At 38.4% G+C, this 21,028-nt stretch overlaps 1 protein-coding gene across 5 annotated transcripts in view; it reads right to left on the bottom strand.

The window, feature by feature from the left end:
• rptor (regulatory associated protein of MTOR, complex 1) overlaps positions 1-21,028 on the bottom strand; it is a 288,348-nt gene that overhangs the window by 151,092 nt on the left and 116,228 nt on the right. For all 5 annotated transcript variants that reach the window (XM_051898086.1, XM_051898081.1, XM_051898084.1 and 2 more), the window contains exons 5-6: positions 20,608-20,766; positions 20,120-20,266 (exon numbers count right to left, since the gene is read on the bottom strand). In XM_051898086.1, the coding sequence (XP_051754046.1) occupies positions 20,120-20,266; positions 20,608-20,766 (306 nt within the window). The remainder of the gene's footprint in view (positions 1-20,119; positions 20,267-20,607; positions 20,767-21,028) is intronic.

Below are 21,028 nucleotides of genomic sequence, written 5' to 3'. Positions count from 1 at the left end.
GGTTGTGTAGCCATTAACACTATCCTACTTCCTACACTATAGTTTACATGAACAATACTTTTAAAGCCTTTTAAAATGTTGGCTTATGTAAATTTCTACAAACGCCACTTTTTAGGCTATTAAAATAAAGTATGTAGCATCATTAAGAACTAACATGAACTTAAATTAACAATGGACAAAAGGGGTTTTTTTGCCCTTACTCTCTGACCTCCTGAAAGCCACAGTATAATTCACACCCTGACTAAGACACATTGGGGGAAGCATTTCAATAACCCTAATGAATGCATATAAAAACGCAGAATCGAATCGAATTAAGTGAATCGCATTCGAATTTTAATGTGAATTATCTCGAATCGAATAGTTCTGAATTTGCAAAAATCGTTCTTGAATCGAATCGAACGCCTATGAATCGTGAATCGAATCGTTGTCTACCCAAAGATCCACAGCCCTATTATACATATAATGTGTATAATCACAATTTAACTAAAACAATGAAACTAAAAAAAAAAAGGGACAGATTAATAAAACGTTTCTCACGTTTAACCATTTAGTGCACACCCCCCGTTTTGGCAAGTAGGGCATAAATGACATACCTCCCCCCCAAAAAAGGTTGCTGCTGATAAGTCATTCTGAATAGACACATAACCAACATATATTTAGAAAGCCAACACTTCAGAGTTTACAGTTTAAGACTCAGAATTACTCAGACTGTTATCAATATGGAGATATACACCGATCAAGCATAACATTATGACCACCTTCCTAATACTGTGTTAGTCACAGTTTTGCTGCAAAAACAGCCCTGACTCATTGAGGCATGGACTCCTCTAGACCCCTGAAGGTATGCTGTGGTATCTGGCACCAAGATGTTAGCAGCAGATCCTTTAAGTCCTGTAAGTTGTGAGGTGGGGCCTCCATGGATCGGACTTGTTTGTTCAGCACATCCTACAGATGCTCGATTGGATTAAGATCTTGGGAATTTGGAGGCCAAGTCAACACCTCAAACACGTTGTGCTCCTCAAACCATTCCTGAAACATTTTTGCTTTGTGGTAGGGTGCATTATCCTGCTGAAAGAGGCCACAGCCACCAGGGAATACCGTTTCCATGTATAGTGAACAGCAGACATGATGGCACCAGAGCTTCACAACAGACATTCTTTTATCCCACTTTGATAAATACAAATATATATCAATGTTCTTTCCCATTACGACCCTCAACGACAGCTAAAGGACTATTGTAATTAGGACCGCCAAAGGTAGAGGGCAAGATTTGAATTCACAAGTTTCCTTTGTTCACCTCAGCCCTCCATACCTGAGTCCAAGGTATGAATGACCATGGACTCCTTGGGCTGCCAAACCAGTTCTGGCTAGAGCACAGCAAGAACAAAGAAATGCTCCAAAAGAAAGACAATACATTTACAATACAATTTCTATACATATTGGCTTGAAACCACAAAAATGGACAGGAATACTGTAAGGAACATATCCTATACATTTTTTTAACTCATCCAGGAAACTGTGCACACACAGTGGAAACCGCACCTGGAATAAAGAGACAGAAATTTGATACCTCAACCAATTCACATCAAGTTTGGACTATGAGTTCAGAACACTGCCACAAGGACTTTGAGAAAGGTTTTGAAAAGAAATTAAGCATTTTCAAGGTCCTAAAGACACTGTCTTATTTAACTCTGTATTTTGGGACAATACAACAAGTTTCACAGGATGGGAAGGTGATGTGATGGGCAGACACCTTGAATGCTACGACCCAATCACATCACCACAGTAGGAAAGGTGGGGGTTAGTAATCCCCTCCCCAATGGGAAGGAATAAAAGCTTTCCCAAGTGAACAAACCCTTGTTCTGAGTTTATGACCTGACGAGGGAAGAACAACAGCACGACCAAGGTGATACTCTTGCGAGTAAACCTTTCACCGAATGGACCTTCAAGCAGCCCAACGGATTCTGCAGAGGACTTTGGCTCCTGACCTGCATAACTTGAGTACCTCCAACCTACAGAAGATCCTGCGGACCGACCACCATCTGACCTACAGTTCTCTGGATTACACAAAGACCTCCAGCACTCAGTGCAGCTCTGCAACTATAGGAAAGCAATCCAGTCTCACACTGCACACGGAAGGACACCAGTGGATGACATTTCCCATTCCTGAACTGATCACCCGGCCAAGTGAAACATAAATATAAGCTAACCAAACCTTTTCCCAAAGGCCTTGGCATTAGGTTTGTTGCTATATGAGATCACTATTTGTGTAGAGACTGTTTATCTAGGGTCAGCGTACACAGATACATTAGACACGTTATCTGTATTCATAGTAAATGCTTATTTACTATTTCATACCAGCATCCAGAAAGACCACAATTGACTCCCCCATAGACTGCTAATTGACCATTCATTGCTTTGTCCAATCCGTTGCTCATCTACTTGCCATTCAATTTTGTTAACGTCCATTTGTGTTGTAGTTTCTGTTTGATTATTGATTCAATGTTCTTAGTAGTTTAGTCATTTTTCCTTAGTAGTTTAGTCATTTTCCTTCGTAGTATTTAGTGAGTGTGATATTTTACTCTTGTATATCTTTTTGTTAATAAATTCATTTTTATTGCAAACTGTCATTTTTGTGTTGATAATCAGAGGCTCTACAAGTTCACCTGAATCTAACTAAATCCTTCAGATTGGTCAGATGATAAACTTCCTCCAATTTATAAAATTCTAATTCAGTCAACAATCTTCCATGATTGTTCTTTATTGCCAAGGTGAGATTCCTTGCTGGTGTTTTAGCGCCAGGAAGAGCACATCCACAATGGAGTTACATGACTATAAGTTCGCTTATGCACTCGCAGCCTTTTGTTTTGCGCAATTGTAAGTTTTAATATTATGCTTATTTTGTGTGTATATATCTGATTTATCTCATATAGGATGCATTTGGTTAACAATTAACGGGGTAGTAAAGTGCGGTAACACTATTTTACAGTGTCATTGCTACACGTTACATGTAGTTATTGCAGTAATAATTATGGATAATTATGGATAATTACATGTAACTAACCCTAAAACCAAACCCTAACCCTAGCCGTAACTCCATAGTAAGTACATGTAGTTAATTATTGCTCAGTACTTAAATGTATAATTACACTGTAACACGGACACCTTAAAATAAAGTGTAACCTAAAGCACTTACCGGTGATCATCTTTACCTTCAGCGCATGCAGCTCAAACAGAAATGCATGACATAACTATGATTGGGACTGTCATATTACATAACATTATAATGAGAACACTACTGTAATAAAATGTTGTGAATCCTTTGGGTTTAGTTGCCGTGTTTCAGCTCGTTGTTGCGGGAAAGAGCACATCCACAACAGGAGTTACACATTCTGATTAGCATGTAACTTGGCTCAAGTTCACTTGTGCATTTGCGTCATTTTGTGCAGATATAAGTTGAAATATTATGTTTATAGGATGTTTCTTGTTGAGTTAAAGAACCTGCTAGCAAAGCTCTTAGTTTCCCGGTGTTCATTCAGCTCTTCAGCTTCAGCGCACACAGCTCAAACAGCATTGCACAACATTAATAACTCTGATTGGGACTGTCATAACATTATAAAGAAAACACTATTATAATAAAATGTTGTGAATTATTTGGGTTTAGTTGCCATCTTTCAGTGCGTATCCGGGAAGAGCACATTCCACAACAGGAATTATGGAACATCTGACTAGCACATATCTTAGTTCAAGTTCACTTGTGCATGTGTGTCATTTTGTGCAGTAATATTATGTTTATGTTGTATAAATATATAATTAATCTTATATGGGATGCGTTTGTTTGAGTTTGTTTGTTAATTAACCCACTAACAAAGTACTTCAGTAATATATTTATTTTAGATGTTTTTTTCAAAACATTGATGCACTATTAATAATAACTAGCACTTATTTTTTTTGTATCATTTTCATCAACAATATGGTTTGATAATTTCCTCATTGCCCGTGCGGAGGCTTTTCCATTATATTTATCCATGACACATGCATTTTGATTCTTTATACGTAAATGTTGTCCAATGACTTGTTTGCATTATTTATGCATTTATATATTATTGAATTCACTAACTTAGTGAATACTTATTACACAAACATGAGACATATGTCTAAAGAAACGTCAGGTTTTTAAATAATGTAAGTCAAATCAACAACAAATATTCTCTGTTTATGTAATCTGTTTGAAAAAAGAAAGATGTCAGTCTTTCGCGAGTCACCTCATTATCCGCTAATGAGGCCACGCCCAGAGAGAGCACGCACTATTCAAAGGCAAATTCTACGATCTATGCAACGCCCGCATCAAAAAAAAAAGCATCAAGCTTAGTCAGATTCATGTACATCGTTTTGAGATGCAGTGAGGAATAATTCTGGAAGAATTTACCTCAGAGGTAAAGCTCAACTTTCAATTTCATTTCGAGGATCAACATGATCAAGCTGATGATTGTGAATGGTACTTTTTTTTATTCTTAAGTTCTTTATTTTAATCGCAATACAGTGTCTGTAAATATTAAACCGCTAAAAGACTGTTTAAATATGAATCCTGCATGTTCTGTGTGTTACATATACGTAATTCTCTCAAAAATATAAACATGTACATACTTATTGCTCACATATTATTGTAGTCTAGTTTGTGCTGAATACAGTGTAATGAGATTTTTGTCATTAATATGTTTATAAGCAACTGAAAAAAGCACAAATGTCAGGGCATGTCAAAACTTCGCCAGGGCCCCAAATTAGCCTCAGACCCCAGAGGGTTAATGTTTATAAACAACTAAAAAGCACAAATGTCAGGGCATATCAAAACCCCCTCAGACCCCAGAGGGTTAATGTGCTTTATAAGTACTAATGAACAGCCAATCTCCTAGTAATATGCATGCTAATTAGCAACTAGTTAATAGTGAGGATTGGACCTTAAGCTAAAGTGTTACCAATTTTTGTGTATGCGCAAAAAACTAACGTAAGTGAAGTTTAAGGAACATATAAAAAAAATCCATGTCATGACCCCTTTAAACTTTTAAATACATTACATATACACATATTGCGTTACACACAACACATGCATTAAGGCAGGTGATTAATTCAAAACCCTTAGCACGTTAAAATAATTTAATGCAAATAAATTAATGAAACGCAAAATTGAGCATCTACAATGGTGCAAGCACTTTTCTATGGTTTCTAATGGTGATAGCACTATTCTAACCCCTTAACCCGACTAAGCTTCTCTGTTTGCGATCAGATCATTTTAAGCTGCCCAATTATCCAGTAGCTTAATGCATTCAAATCAGTCCCAAACAGCACTAATGTAAAGAAAACCAAGCTTATTTCATCAGAGATAGCAGAGAGAACAGTGACTCACAGCCAGTTTTCAATGAATTATTCATTACAGTGTGTGTTTAGCTTTAAAACACAAGCTTTGTCATATTCTGCCACTGTTTCTGAAGAGTACGAGCTCTCACGCATCGCACTGTGTAAAATACAGACTGAACAGAACATCATAACATCCCATTGCTGTATGGCCAGATGATATGCAAACTATGTTTCTCGGCTGGATAAAGCAAACCAGCTTCTTGCTAGTAAAGTGATGATGGATGCGAATTGTAAATAAGGTAAAGACGATTGCAGTGACGTACAGGAGTTGTACAGTAAGTACGCCTGTGTCTGTTATTAATGATAAGCAAAAAAACTGTATGTGCGCACTCGATGCACTGATCACATATTGTATTTATACACAGACACATTTCAGTACATTAATTTTGTTTCCACACACATTCACATTTAGGATAATGTTTTTATCTGTCATGTGTATATTGCTGTGTTTAGTAATTCTGAATGGATCTGTGTACAGCAGTAGGCATATAATGCAGTCAGGTCAAGGCGGTTGGTTTATTTATTTATTTTTATTTTTTTGCATCTCCATGTGGTCCTGTTCAGTATTGCAACTTGACGTGTCTAAAACGTAAACAAGCTCTAAACAAGCTCTTTGCAAAAACACCATACACTGAATTCTGAAAGTTTTGTTCTGTGAATTATTATTATTATTTTTTATTTATTTATTTATTTTATTTTTATTTTTTTATTTTTTTTATTTTTTTTTTTTTTCTCGTCATGTGTCCTTTGGTTTTCATAAATTTAAGAATTATATGTACTCCTTATTTCATTTGGTTATTAGGTGTCTTTTTGGAGTCTCCAAGTGTCCTTTTTTGGAAAGGCACCTAAATTTACCTTGAAAAAAGCTTGCAGAAAATAGTTTTGCGAGAGTCATCCTTCAATCTGATAGTTTACTTTGCAGGATATAGCAAAGGATGACAAAATAAACACGTTAAACAAGATAAATGATGTATGCTTAATTTCACGATATGTATGCAATTAATCAATTAATTGCACAAAAGGGTGTGATTAATCACAATTGAAAATGTTAATCTATCGACAGCCCTAGTTTTTGCTGATAAGATATCTCATTTGTTCTAGAGCATCCCAAACATGCTCAATGGGTGACATGTCCGGTGAGTATGCTGGCCATGCAAGAACTGGGATGTTTTCAGCTTCCAGGAATTGTGTACAGATCCTTGCAACATGGGGCCGTGCATTATCAGGCTGCAACATGAGGTGATGGTTGTGGATGAATGGCACAACAATGGGCCTCAGGATCTCGTCACGGTATCTCTGTGCATTCGAAAAGCCATCAATAAAATGCACCTGTGTTCATTGTCCATAACATACGCCTGCCCATACCATAACCCCACCGCCACCATGGGCCACTCGATCCACAACGTTGACATCAGCAAACCGCTCACCCACACGACGCCATGCACGCTGTCTGTCATCTGCCCTGTACAGTGAAAACCTGGATTCATCCGTGAAGAGAACACCTCTCCAAAGTGCCAGACGCCATCGAATGTGAGCCATTCTTACCCACTCAAGTCGGTTACGACAACAAACTGCAGTCAGGTTGAGACCCCGATGAGGATGACGAGCATGCAGATGGGCTTCCCTTAGACGGTTTCTGACAGTTTGTGCAGAAATTCTTTGGTTATGCAAACTGATTGTTGCAGCAGCTGTCTGGGTGGCTTGTCTCAGACGATCTTGGAGGTGAAGATGCTGGATGTGGAGGTGGTTACACGTGGTCTGCGGTTGTGAGGCCGGTTGGATGTACCGCCAAATTCTCTGAAACGCCTTTGGAGACGGCTTATGGTAGAGAAATGAACATTCAATTCACGGGCAACAGCTCTGGTGGACATTCTTGCAGTCAGCATGCCAACTGCACGCTCCCTCACAACTTGCGACATCTGTGGCATTGTGCTGTGTGATAAAACTGCACATTTTAGAGTGGCCTTTTATTGTGGCCAGCCTAAGGCACACCTGTGCAATAATCATGCTGTCTAATCAGCATCTTGATATGCCACACCTGTGAGGTGGATAGATTATCTCGGCAAAGAAAAAGTGCTCACTAACGCAGATTTAGACGGATTTGTGAACAATATTTGAGAGAAATAGGCCTTTTGTGTACATAGAAAAAGTCTTAGATCTTTGAGTTCAGCTCATGAAAAATGGGGGCAAAAACAAAAGTGTTGCATTTATAATTTTGTTCAATGTATTTAAAATAGGCTATTCACAATTTGAATAAATGTTTTAGAATAGTTTTCGCGCTGCTACAAAGAGGAACATGGCCAGTTAAACACTGCTGAGTTTCAGAAGAGACAACCGCATTTAAATGCCGAGTAATATTTACTAGCTTTAAGATTACAGTTAAATAGGCCTACTAAAACATTCTTTGTTCTATTATTTTACTTGTGTTGTTTAATGCAATGTTTAATTGAATGCAGCGACATAGAATGCCTAATATCGGTTATATTGCTTATGTTAGGCTGCATGAAAAAATGATTTTTGTCTAGCTCATGTAGGAGATTTAATGCGGGTGCGGGTGGGGTTGCAGTTTTTATGTCAAACGGGTCGGGTACAGGATAAAATTAGTATTTCTGTCGGATATCGGGTTGGGTGTGCTGTTAATAACTGCGGGTGCGGGGCGGATGCGGATTTATCAAACAGGACCCGTGCAGGACTCTGATGTGTCTCAGACCACCATCTGAAGTGGTTTGAGTGATCAGATTTAAATCTGTTTAAAGCATTTTGGAGGGCATTTACACCTGGTCTTTTCACGATCGGATAGCAATTTTGTTCAGAGAAAATGCATGAAGAGATCTGGTGTAAACAAGGCCCTAAATGTAAGCAAAAATATGGCGTAACATAAATCGGTGTTTATTAGAACTGCAGAATACACACAAATCTCTGCATTATTCAAACAAATAAATAAATAAACATGTGTTTGTTTGGGAGTTGAACCTGCAGCATTGACGCAGTTGGCCAACTTTCTACCACTCGACAACAAATGAACTTTCCATGGAATGGCCAGAAGTTACCTTTTCCAGCAGTACCCAGCGAGAGAGAAGCGCTCAGCACTCAATAAACAGTGGCATCATGCACCAATCTGCTACACAGAATCTCTAGCCTGCGCTGAATTCGGCCGATCTGCAAAATGACAAAACTCCTAGGTTTTGTTGATTTTTTTTTTTTCTTTTCTTTTTTCTTTTTTTTTCAATTCTTTTTTCTTTTTTTTTCAATTCCTATTTTGTTGTTGTTGCATTTAATTTATGACAGATTCCCCCAACCACTCAATCACCAAAACTCATTCTGTACGAATCACAAATTACATATTTTGGCTTCAAACAGCTTATATATTCCTCATTTGATATCAAATCACACAGGGAATTCAAACAATGAACTCTATATGCAAACCTGCAATGTCCCTAGACTTTATGTAAGTCTACGTTGAAAATATGCAGGCCAATTACAGTGCTCTGAACATGACATGCGGAGAAACATATATCAACTCACAAGCATGTTTTAATAACCATTTGTTTTAGTTGAAACATGAGGATGTTTTATTAATTCTTCCCTGAGTTTTAGGTACTTTTTTTTTTTTTTTTTAGTTAAATCATGGGGACGAATCAATACAATGTTCTTACTTTTTATGTGGTTGTGCAGAAGTGAAAATAATGTAAAATAATAATAAATAATGTAACTATGTAGTTATGAATTGGTTAAGTAATCTTCAACACAAATCTACACTGATAAAAACATCCTCTCTCTCAAACGGGATGTTATAAGATATTAAACAGGAAGTTGTATGCCCTAAAAAGAGCACTCATACATTTTTATAAAAGCATTTGATTGCACGCAAGCTTTACCTGTGTGTGTGTGTGTGTGTGTGTGTGTGTGTGTGTGTGTGTATTATATAAGGTGCTTGTTTGCCAGACATCGTGAGAGACAGAGTCGTGTGGGGGACTCCCTGCGTGGGGATCTTTCTGCATTAACGTCATTATGGAACACAGTTGTGAATTGTGAATTTCCTTTCCAAATCTGCTGGGGACACTTGATATTCAACAATGTTTTTGATCTGCCTGCATTGACACCATTGTATGCAAAATGAACTGAGCTGGACGATGACATCACTGTTTTCTCCAGAGCTGATGAAAAATGAATTAACTAAATTAATAACTATTGATTTTTACAAAGGAAAGAATCAATACTGAATTTACTTAAGCTGGACAATGACACCATTTTCTTCTAGAGCTGCTGTGCAGCCAAAATTATTTGCCGGTTATCACTATAAAGCTGCTTTGACACAATCTGCATTGTAAATAAAGGTGACTTGACTTGGGTCCTCAGTTCCTGTTGCATTATGGAATATTGAAGTGTCAACTAGTTAGATGCAGCAGAAGTATGTTGTTTGGGCTTTATTTGCTTACTGTACTAAGTATGTTGACATTCTACTAGGGCTGTCCCCTAATAGTCGACTAACCGTTAGTCAACGAGAAGAGGCTTAGTTGGCTAAAATTTTGTTTGTCGCTTAGTCGCAGAAAAAAAAAAAAAAAAAAAAAAAAAACACACACAGGAAGTGGCAATGTCACGCAGTCTGTGATGGACAGATCATTAACAGCAGGTCTATGTGGTAAAAAAAAAAACGGGCAGGACATCCAAATGCTCGTCTATCATTCATCGACCTTATCATCTGAAACATGTACGTAGTAGCAACTTTACATGGCCGCTTAACGTTAACCTAGAAAAATGTGGGCTATTCAAGTGTTTGTGCAGAGTGTGAAAGCTGAATAAAGTGCTCTTACTGAATGACAGCTAACATGGAGGCGCCGGTGAGATCACTTGCACTTAAAATACTCAATTTTTGGTCATACAGATAAGAGTAATACATCTTTTGAATCTGTGAAGAGTCTACTTTTATTTGTGTGCACTCACAATAACAAAACATTGTGCTTTTGTAAAATAATGAAAGCAAACAGGGTGCACTTTCTGCCATCTCTCACTGTGAACTTGAGCGCGGCAAAAAAGAAAAAAAAGAAAGAAAAAGAGAATGAAACTCCACGTAAACTTGCCTCACAGGCATGACAAATATGTCTATAGAAAGCGAAATGTCTACTTTTAAATGAACCAATTCAAATGGAAAACAAATATTCTCAGGTTATGTAATCCGTATGAAACGTGCATATAGGCATGTCCACTGAGGAGATGATGAGTCAGCATTGTCAACTTCATCACTGTAGCCTGAAAATACAGAAAACACTAGTTTATCAATTAATTAAAATGTTAAAGCAATCTCCTTGCTGTTTTTCCCCCGACGCATTCTTAATCTTTACTTCTGCCAGTGCACTGTGGCAAGCTTTATGTGTGTGCTTGAATGCCGATTAGGCTACGTAGGCATTAAAGGCTCTTTATTATGTTTTATATGGTTTATTGAAAACATGCGATTAGTCGACTAATCGCTCAAAATGAATGACTACTAGTCAACCAGAAAATTCTTTATTCAAAGCAGCCCTACATTCTACTCATTTGACATACTTCTTTTGGCATAATGTATAGCAGGGAAGCATCCATATTTAGAATCCTGAAACCACTTCTCTTTTATATTTATTTTTTTAAGCAAGATGTGATGAATTGTGGTGCATGCTGCAGCCTGAAAACCCCCACTGTCTACTGTACTCATCACAGAGAATTACAACTCTATTTCTCTATGAGCTAAAATAATCTCATTTCCCTTCCTTCATTTCTCCCCTTTTAACCCTCTTTACTGAGAGGTATTCACTTTCGAATTACCCATAATTCAAGAAGCAGCAGTGGAGACTGGAGAAGCAGTCAGCAACAGAAGGTAGCAGCAGCATGTAAGTGTATTTGCTTCTTTTCTCATTTGATTTTCATACAGTTGTCATTGCTAGGAAACATTGTTTTGTTTACTGTGTTTACTGTGGTATCCAGCATAGCTCTTTTGTTTTTTTTTAATAAGTTGTGTCCTGCTAAATTCAATAACGAGATATCAGGCGGGTATATGATTGGTTAGTATGCCGCAGAAGTCCTCATCATGTGAAGACTGAAGAGAGTAAAGACCAGTGAATCTACCTATGCGAGTAACAGAGCAAGGACACCGACAAGCCTCTTAATGAGTATTGCTTTTTTCCCCCTTCCTCTTTTCAGCTTGTTCTCATCTGTTTGTTTTTGTGACCTGTCTTCACTATGTGTTTCCAAATCCCTACTATTATTAAGACTCATAAATCACACATTAATTTATTTTCCTATTGGTCTCTGGAATTGTCAGTCTTCTGTAAACAAAGCAGACTTCATTACATTTATTTCTAGTCATTCGGGTCTCAACCTCATGGCTCTGTCTGAAAGCTGGATCAGACCAGATGACACTGCCACACCTGCAGCCCTCTCCACTAATTTCACACACTGGGTTGGTTGGGGGTACTGGTCTGCTCATCTCCATTGAGTGGAAATGTAATCATTTACCATCTCTTTGTGACAATAGTTCCTTTGAATCGCAAGCAATTACCTACCCTAATAAAATCCATTTTATTGGAGGAGTTGGATGTGTTACTCTCATCCTTCCCTGAGGATGGTACTCCTCTGGTAGTACTTGGAGACTTCAACATCCACCAAGAAAAACCTCAGGCTGCTCAACCATCAGTGGTCAATTTTCCAACACCACAAACTGACACATACATCTTAACAGCAAACACACACATTCTTCCCTCCTTCTCTCCACACTCGGAGGCAAAAGTCTCCAAACTCATCCTTTCCACTCACCCTACTACCTGTCCGCTTGATCCTATCCACACTCATCTCCTTCAAGCCACTTTTTCTTCAGTTGTACCTACACTCACTCATATCATCAACACCTCTCTTCACACTGGTAGATTTCCCATGCCATTTAATCAGGATCGGATAACTCTAAATCCAGTACAGATGGGTATCCCTTCTTCCATTCATTGCTAAGACACTTGAACGAGTCGTGTTCAACTAAGTTTCTACCTTTCTTATACAGAACAATCTCCTGGACAACAATCAGTCAGGTTTCAAAAGTGGCTACTCAACTGAGACTGCCCTGCTCTCAGTTATTGAAGCTCTGAGACTGGCAAAAGCAGCTTCCAAATCACCAGTACTCATCTGGCTGGATCCGTCTGCTGCTTTTGACACAGTTAACCACCAGATCCTCCTGTCAACCCTCATGACGAAAGGGCATCTCAGGAACTGCACTCCAATAGTTCAAGTCTTACCTCACAGGTAGGTCCTTCAGGGTGTCGTGGAGGGGTCAGGTGTCTAAGTCGCAACATCTAGCTACTGGGGTGCCTCAGGCTCAGTGCTTGGACCACTTCTCTTCTCCATCTAAATGTCATCACTGGGACCTGTCATTCAGAAACATGTTGTTTTTTTTCCTATCACTGCTATGCTGACACACAACTCTACCTCTCATTCCAGCCAGATGATCCAATGGTAGCTGCTTGCATTTCAGCCTGCCTGACAGACATTTCTTGCTGGATGAAGGACCACCACCTTTCAACCCAACCTTGTGAAGACAACTGTTTGTGGTCTCAGCCAACCCAACACTTCATCACAACTTCATTCATTCAGCTGGGTCCGCCAACCATAACTCTATCCAGGACAGCCAGGAACCTTGGAGTTGTGATTGATGATCAGTTAAACTTCACAGACCACATTGCTAGAACTGCCCTGTCCTGCAGATTTGCCTTATACAACATTAGAAAGATCAGGCCCTTCCCTTCCTTCGGAGCATTCTACACAACTCCTTGTCCAAGCTCTTGTTTTATCCAGACTGGACTACTGCAATTCTCTCTTGGCAGGCCTTCCAGCATGCACTGTCCAACCTCTACAACTGATCCAGCACACGTCACACCTCCTTTCATAAATTTGCACTGGTTGCCAATTGCTGCTTGCATCAAATTCAAGGCACTGATGTTTGCCTATAGAACAACCACTGGCTCTGCGCCCCTTATCTAAACTTACTACTTAAGACTTAGGTGCCCTCCAGAAGCCTGTGTTCTACAAGTGAACGGCACCTTGTGGTGACATCCCAAAGAGGCACAAAATCACTTTCACGGACCTTTACATTGACTGTTCCATGCTGGTGGAATGACCTGCCTAACTCAACTCGAGCTGCTGAGTCTTTAGCCATTTTAAAGGAACGGCTAAAAACGCAACACTTTCTTCAACACTTGACCTATTAATACTGACACTTACTATTCTATTCTGTATATCCATTTACTTTCTATTTATTAAAAAAAAAAAAAAAAAAAAAAAAAAAAAAAAAACACCTTGCTAACGTGTACTACGTGCTAGACTAACTGTGACTAGTCACTTGCTAAATTAAAGCCTCTGCTAAATTATTAAATGTAAATGTCAACACTGAAGAGGTTTAATTTGACCATAATCACTCCACTTAAGTTCAGCAGTTTGAATTCAGAAAGAGTATATATACACACACACACACACACACACACACACACACATACATATACATATATATATATATATATATATATATATATACACACATATATACATATATATATATATATATACACATATATATACACACACATGTGTATATATATATATATATATATATAAAAATATATACATACAAACCCGATTCCAAAAAAGTTGGGACACTGTACAAATTGTGAATACAAAAGAAATGCAATAATTTACAAATCTCACAAACTTATATTTTATTCACAATAGAATATAGATAACATATCAAATGTTGAAAGTGAGACATTTTGAAATGTCATGCCAAATATTGGCTCATTTTGGATTTCATGAGAGCTACACATTCCAAAAAAGTTGGGACAGGTAGCAATAAGAGGCCGGAATAGTTAAATGTAAATATAAGGAACAGCTAGAGGACCAATTTGCAACTTATTAGGTCAATTGGCAACATAATTTGGGTATAAAAAGAGCCTCTCAGAGTGGCAGTGTATCTCAGAAGTCAAGATGGGCAGAGGATCACCAATTCCCCCAATGCTGCAGCGAAAAATAGTGGAGCAATATCAGAAAGGAGTTTCTCAGAGAAAAAGAGTTTGAAGTTATCATCATCTACAGTGCATAATGTCATCCAAAGATTCAGAGAATCTGGAACAATCTCTGTGCGTAAGGGTCAAGGCCGGAAAACCATACTGGATGCCCGTGATCTTCAGGCCCTTAGACGGTACTGCATCACATACAGGAATGCTACTTTAATGGAAATCACAACATGGGCTCAGGATTACTTCCAGAAAACATTGTCGGTGAACACAATCCACCGTGCCATTCGCCGTTGCCGGCTAAAACTCTATAGGTCAAAAAAGAAGCCATATCTAAACATGATCCAGAAGCGCAGGCATTTTCTCTGGGCCAAGGCTCATTTAAAATGGACTGTGGCAAAGTGGAAAACTGTTCTGTGGTCAGACAAATCAAAATTTGAAGTTCTTTTTGGAAAACTGGGACGCCATGTCATCCGGACTAAAGAGGACAAGGACAACCCAAGTTGTTATCAGCGCTCAGTTCAGAAGCCTGCATCTCTGATGGTATGGGGTTGCATGAGTGCATGTGGCATGAGCAGCTTACACATCTGGAAAGGCACCATCAATGCTGAAAGGTATATCCAAGTTCTAGAACAACATATCCTCCCATCCAGACGTCGTCTCTTTCAGGGAAGACCGTGCATTTTCCAACATGACAATGCCAGACCACATACTGCATCAATTACAACATCATGGCTGCGTAGAAGAAGGATCCGGGTACTGAAATGGCCAGCCTGCAGTCCAGATCTTTCACCCATAGAAAACATTTGGCGCATCATAAAGAGGAAGATGCGACAAAGAAGACCTAAGACAGTTAAGCAACTAGAAGCCTGTATTAGACAAGAATGGGACAACATTCCTATTCCTAAACTTGAGCAACTTGTCTCCTCAGTCCCCAGACGTTTGCAGACTGTTATAAAAAGAAGAGTGGATGCCACACAGTGGTAAACATGGCCTTGTCCCAACTTTTTTGAGATGTGTTGATGCCATGAAATTTAAAATCAACTTATTTTTCCCTTAAAATGATACATTTTCTCAGTTTAAACATTTGATATGTCATCTATGTTGTATTCTGAATAAAATATTGAAATTTGAAACTTCCACATCATTGAACTCCTTTTTTATTCACAATTTGTACAGTGTCCCAACTTTTTTGGAATCGGGTTTGTGTGTGTATATGTGTATATATATATATATATATATATATATATATATATATATATATATTTATTTATTTTATTTATTTTTTTTTTTTTTTAACTAAAACTAGATTTAAATGCTGATAAAACAAAATTAATGTTGTTTTCTAAATCAAAATCAATCCTTTGTGATCTTCTTTCTATTACTACTTCCAAAGGTTTGGAGATTGAGTTTGTGTATACTGTAGGTATCTTGGGATTTTAATAGGTGACGCTCTCCTTTGGCCCTCATGTTCAGCAACTGGTGAAAATATTGAAAGTGAAATGGGTTTCTAGTTTAGAATCAAATCATGCCTTTCCTGTGAGGCTAAACAGAGACTTGTTGCTGCTACTTTTATATGTCTGTACTGGACTATTGTGATGTATAATTAATATATATATATATATACACATACACACAGTGGGTACGGAAAGTATTCAGACCCCCTTCAGACCCCCAGCCATTTGCTAAAATCATTTAAGTTCATTTTTTTTCCTCATTAATGTACACACAGCACCCCGTATTGACAGAAAAACACAGAATTGTTGACATTTTTGCAGATTTATTAAAAAAGAAAAACTGAAATATCACATGGTCCTAAGTATTCAGACCCTTTGCTCAGTATTTAGTAGAAGCACCCTTTTGATCTAATACAGCCATGAGTCTTTTTGGGAAAGATGCAACAAGTTTTTCACACCTGGATTTGGGGATCCTCTGCCATTCCTCCTTGCAGATCCTCTCCAGTTCTGTCAGGTTGGATGGTAAACGTTGGTGGACAGCCATTTTTAGGTCTCTCCAGAGATGCTCAATTGGGTTTAAGTCAGGGCTCTGGCTGGGCCATTCAAGAACAGTCACGGAGTTGTTGTGAAGCCACTCCTTCGTTATTTTAGTTGTGTGCTTAGGGTCATTGTTTTGTTGGAAGGTAAACCTTCGGCCCAGTCTGAGGTCCTGAGCACTCTGGAGACGGTTTTCGTCCAGGATATCCCTGTACTTGGCCGCATTCATCTTTCCCTCGATTGCAACCAGTCGTCCTGTCCCTGCAGCTGAAAAACACCCCCACAGCATGGTGCTGCCACCACCATGCTTCACTGTTGGGACTGTATTGGACAGGTGATGAGCAGTGCCTGGTTTTCTCCACACATACCGCTTAGAATTACGGCCAAAAAGTTCTATCTTGGTCTCATCAGACCAGAGAATCTTATTTCTCACCATCTTGGAGTCCTTCCATGCGGGCTTTCATGTGTCTTGCACTGAGGAGAGGCTTCCGTCGGGCCACTCTGCCATAAAGCCCTGACTGGTGGAGGGCTGCAGTGATGGTTGACTTTCTACAACTTTCTCCCATCTCCCGACTGCATCTCTGGAGCTCAGCCACAGTGATCTTTGGGTTCTACTTTACCTCTCTCACCAAGGCTCTTCTCCCCCGATAGCTCAGTTTGGCCGGACGGCCAGCTCTAGGAAGGGTTCTGGTCGTCCCAAACGTCTTCCATTTAAGGATTATGGAGGCCACTGTGCTCTTAGGAACCTTAAGTGCAGGAGAAATTTTTTTGTAACCTTGGCCAGATCTGTGCCTTGCCACAATTCTGTCTCTGAGCTCTTCAGGCAGTTCCTTTGACCTCATGATTCTCATTTGCTCTGACATGCACTGTGAGCTGTAAGGTCTTATATAGACAGGTGTGTGGCTTTCCTAATCAAGTCCAGTCAGTATAATCAAACACAGCTGGACTCAAATGAAGGTGTAGAACCATCTCAAGGATGATCAGAAGAAATGGACAGCACCTGAGTTAAATATATGAGTGTCACAGCAAAGGGTCTGAATACTTAGGACCATGTGATATTTCAGTTTTTCGTTTTTAATAAATCTGCAAAAATGTCAACAATTCTGTGTTTTTCTGTCAATATGGGGTGCTGTGTGTACATTAATGAGGAAAAAAATGAACTTAAATGACTTTAGCAAATGGCTGCAATATAACAAAGTGAAAAATTTAAGTGGGTCTGAATACTTTCCGTACCCACTGTATATATGAATGACAAACTGTTTCACCACTGATGTTAGATTTCCATCCATCCATCCATCCTTTTATTTTCAAAGAGGGATGTCTGATCCACAACACTGCCTACAATTCTTTAACTGTACTCTTTAAAGCACATACACAACAACTTCTCAGCACAAAACTTCTTAGCACATACGCACCCTCTCATAACAGTTCATGAACTTGCCTATGGATAATTCAGTCTCTCACTGTGATGGTGGCTATGAAATACTAACTGACAAACTATCGCTGAAAGGGGGAGTAAAAACAGGAGAAGAGACAACCATACAGCAAACCTAAAAATCCTATCAAATATTCATTCTGCAGAGAAAAAAAAAGTGAGGCAGATGGAGCAAACCAATCTAAACATCATCCCTGAGCAAACAAAAGTGTTTTCTGAATTTAAGGCAGTCTTAATTCTCTCTGCCCCTTCAGAGAGAGATGCTTAGTTCCTGGTCAGGGAATGCTGTACTTAAACCAAAAGGCATTTTTTATTTGCAATTTGCAAATATCTGCAAATGGTGTCCAGCCATGAGTCTGTCTTTCTTTCTGTTAAGTGAATGACCCATCTTCCTCTGACTTTGTATCTCAGCAATATATTTGAGAATTCTGCAATCGATTTATGGAGAACATGCCAACTCTATGTCTGTCTGTCAATGAGTGAGTTCAACGAAAACCTGCAATTGGTTCTAATGGTTGTTTTGCTATTCTGAGAGAACAGGGGATTGAGCTTTTGTTTTTTATGATTGACAGGTCAGAGAATTGGAGGAAATGGTGCAATTGTGATACAATTTTTCAAAAACATTGCACTATTATTACAGGAATAGTTCACCCAAAAATTAAAATTCTGTCATCATTTGCACATCCTTCATTTCAAACCAATATGATCTTCAGGGAACACAAAAGTAGATGTTTAACAGGAAGATGCTTTTTTCCATTTAGTTAAAGTAGATGGTGATTCACACAATAACAGACACTTGTTCTTGCATGTCTTGCTTTATGTGCCAGGTTTCAATGTGTGCAAAAATATAAACATTTATAAACTTTGGTGGAGTAGAAGATAAATAAGGAGCATATTACAAACATTACCTGACGGTAAAGAAAGAGAGAACTTCTGTTGCATGCTCTTGATTGCTGATTGTTCACTCAGCACATATGCGTAAAAGCATAAACTGCTACATGACTTATGTATAACGAGTGGTTACCTACATTATTAAAGGAAGGCGGTACAGTAGTCACATGACATTTTCAAGTTTTCTGTGTGCAAACATCCAAAGTGCGCACCCAGAAAGCTGCATCTCAGACAGCGCGCAAACAGGCAATTAAATCGAGTTCTCTTTCATGTCTTCTTGTGCTTAAATGGACAAATTCACACAAAATTGTCAAAATGCCTGTATAGGCAAGTATCCTTGTGAAACAGTCTGTTACTGTATGTCCTAAGTGAACAGTTAATAAAGAAAACACATGTGTAACAGTAGCCTATGTTGGATACATGCAGCTCTTAAAGTGACAGCACCCTAATAAACCTACTGCTGTCTTTGTCCTCAATGTTAATCTAACAACAATACGTTTTAACAGGCATAATTAGGCATGAAAGTAACTGAAGGAAATATCTATTTGCTACGCCAACTAATTTAATTAATATTATTTTTGTTTCTCTGCCCAATATTTTCAAAAATTAAAAATTCAATGAAAATACAGGTATGGGAACTCGATATCGGCAAGTACTAAAAATAAAAAATCGTATCAGACTCGTTCTGGAAAAAACAAAGCTTCAGTAGATTTGAACTCATGATTATGGTTTTGTGTTTTTCTGTCTTGTGTTTAAGTACTTTTATATTGATGTGTTTTTCAGTTTCCCTTGTTTCTGTGTTAAATTCCTGTGTTTAGCTCCTTTTGTCTTTGCTGCCTTGTTAGTTTCTACAGTTACCCTTGTTTGTTGCCATAGATACCATTGTTTGTTCCCATAGCAACTAATCACCTTCACCTGTCCTTTGTTAGCCCCTGTTATAAATATAAATGTGTGTATAAATAGCCCTAGTGTTTCCTGTGTTTTTTGTCGAGTCTTGCCCTACATGGCTGTATGTTTTGGAGTGGTCATTTTGTTCCCTTGTTCTCTGGTCTTCACATTGAATTTATTGGTGCTATTCTAATACTCACTGCGTATGGATCCATCTCTCCCTTGTTTTTGAGTTGACCCTGAGTTACAACTATAGTACACAAATTGTATGACCACTTTTATGATACTATCCCTTTTTAAGCTTGACAGACAGAATCAGCAACCACTTTCACTTATTGGAAAAGTGCAGCTTGAGCATGTTTTTAAACATTTTTCTCAGACATAAATAACACACTGAATTTACATTGGACCATGATGGTGTGTGCACGAGTAAGTGTTTGTATGTGTGATTGTGCATGTGTAATATCACACACCTCCAGCTCCTGCTCCCTCTGCAATGCAAACTGTTTAAATGACTTGACAATGATCCCTGCGTTAGAGCAGTCATATACAAAGATGGAGGGACTTCCCATCCATGTCTGTAGGTCATAGATGGAGAGAGGGATATACTGGGTGTAGTTCTGAGAGAGAGAGAGAGAGAGAGAGAGAGAGAGAGAGAGAGAGAGAGAGAGAGAGAGAGAGAGAGAGATTATTTCTGACAACTAGACTCCAAAACAAGTTTGGGTGCAAAACAAATTCACTTTAAAAACTTAGTAAGTACAAGAGTAACCAAACTACTGCTAATGACTGCTATGTGGTGTGTGGATAGACTAAAAATAATAATAATAATAATAATAATATTATATATATATATATATATATATATATATATATATATATATATATATATATATATACACTCACTAAAATGAGAATGATGGATGAGACTTCCACCCATTTTTCCTGATACTTTTTGCTTTACCTTGTTGAAGACCCAAATCTCTCCATTGACGGTGGGTCGAGGCACCCCATGGCCATTATAATGAAAGAGAACACGTTCCTCTTTGGCATTTCTCCGTAGTGAGGTACACAACTTCTTCACCTCATCAACTGTAGGGTCCAAACTCTGCTTATAGCGGGCCTGAAAGAGAGAGGATATTAGATGACAATGACAACCAGAAGGAACATTATTAAATCAGAATGTGTCAGCACGGATCTCAAAACATCTGAGAACTCTACGTATAGTACAAAATGTAAATTAAAACAGATTGAAATTAATCAACCCTTACAAATAAATCTACGTTAAAGGGGACCCATTATGCCACTTTTCACAAGATGTAATATAAGTCTCTGATGTCCCCAGAATGTGTCTGTGAAGTTTTTATTTATTATAGATTGTCAAA

Source organism: Ctenopharyngodon idella, chromosome 6, assembly GCF_019924925.1.
Source record: "Ctenopharyngodon idella isolate HZGC_01 chromosome 6, HZGC01, whole genome shotgun sequence".
Lineage (NCBI taxonomy): Eukaryota > Metazoa > Chordata > Actinopteri > Cypriniformes > Xenocyprididae > Ctenopharyngodon > Ctenopharyngodon idella.
Note: the sequence above shows the minus strand (reverse complement) of the source record. Positions and strands in the feature narration are given on the sequence as shown.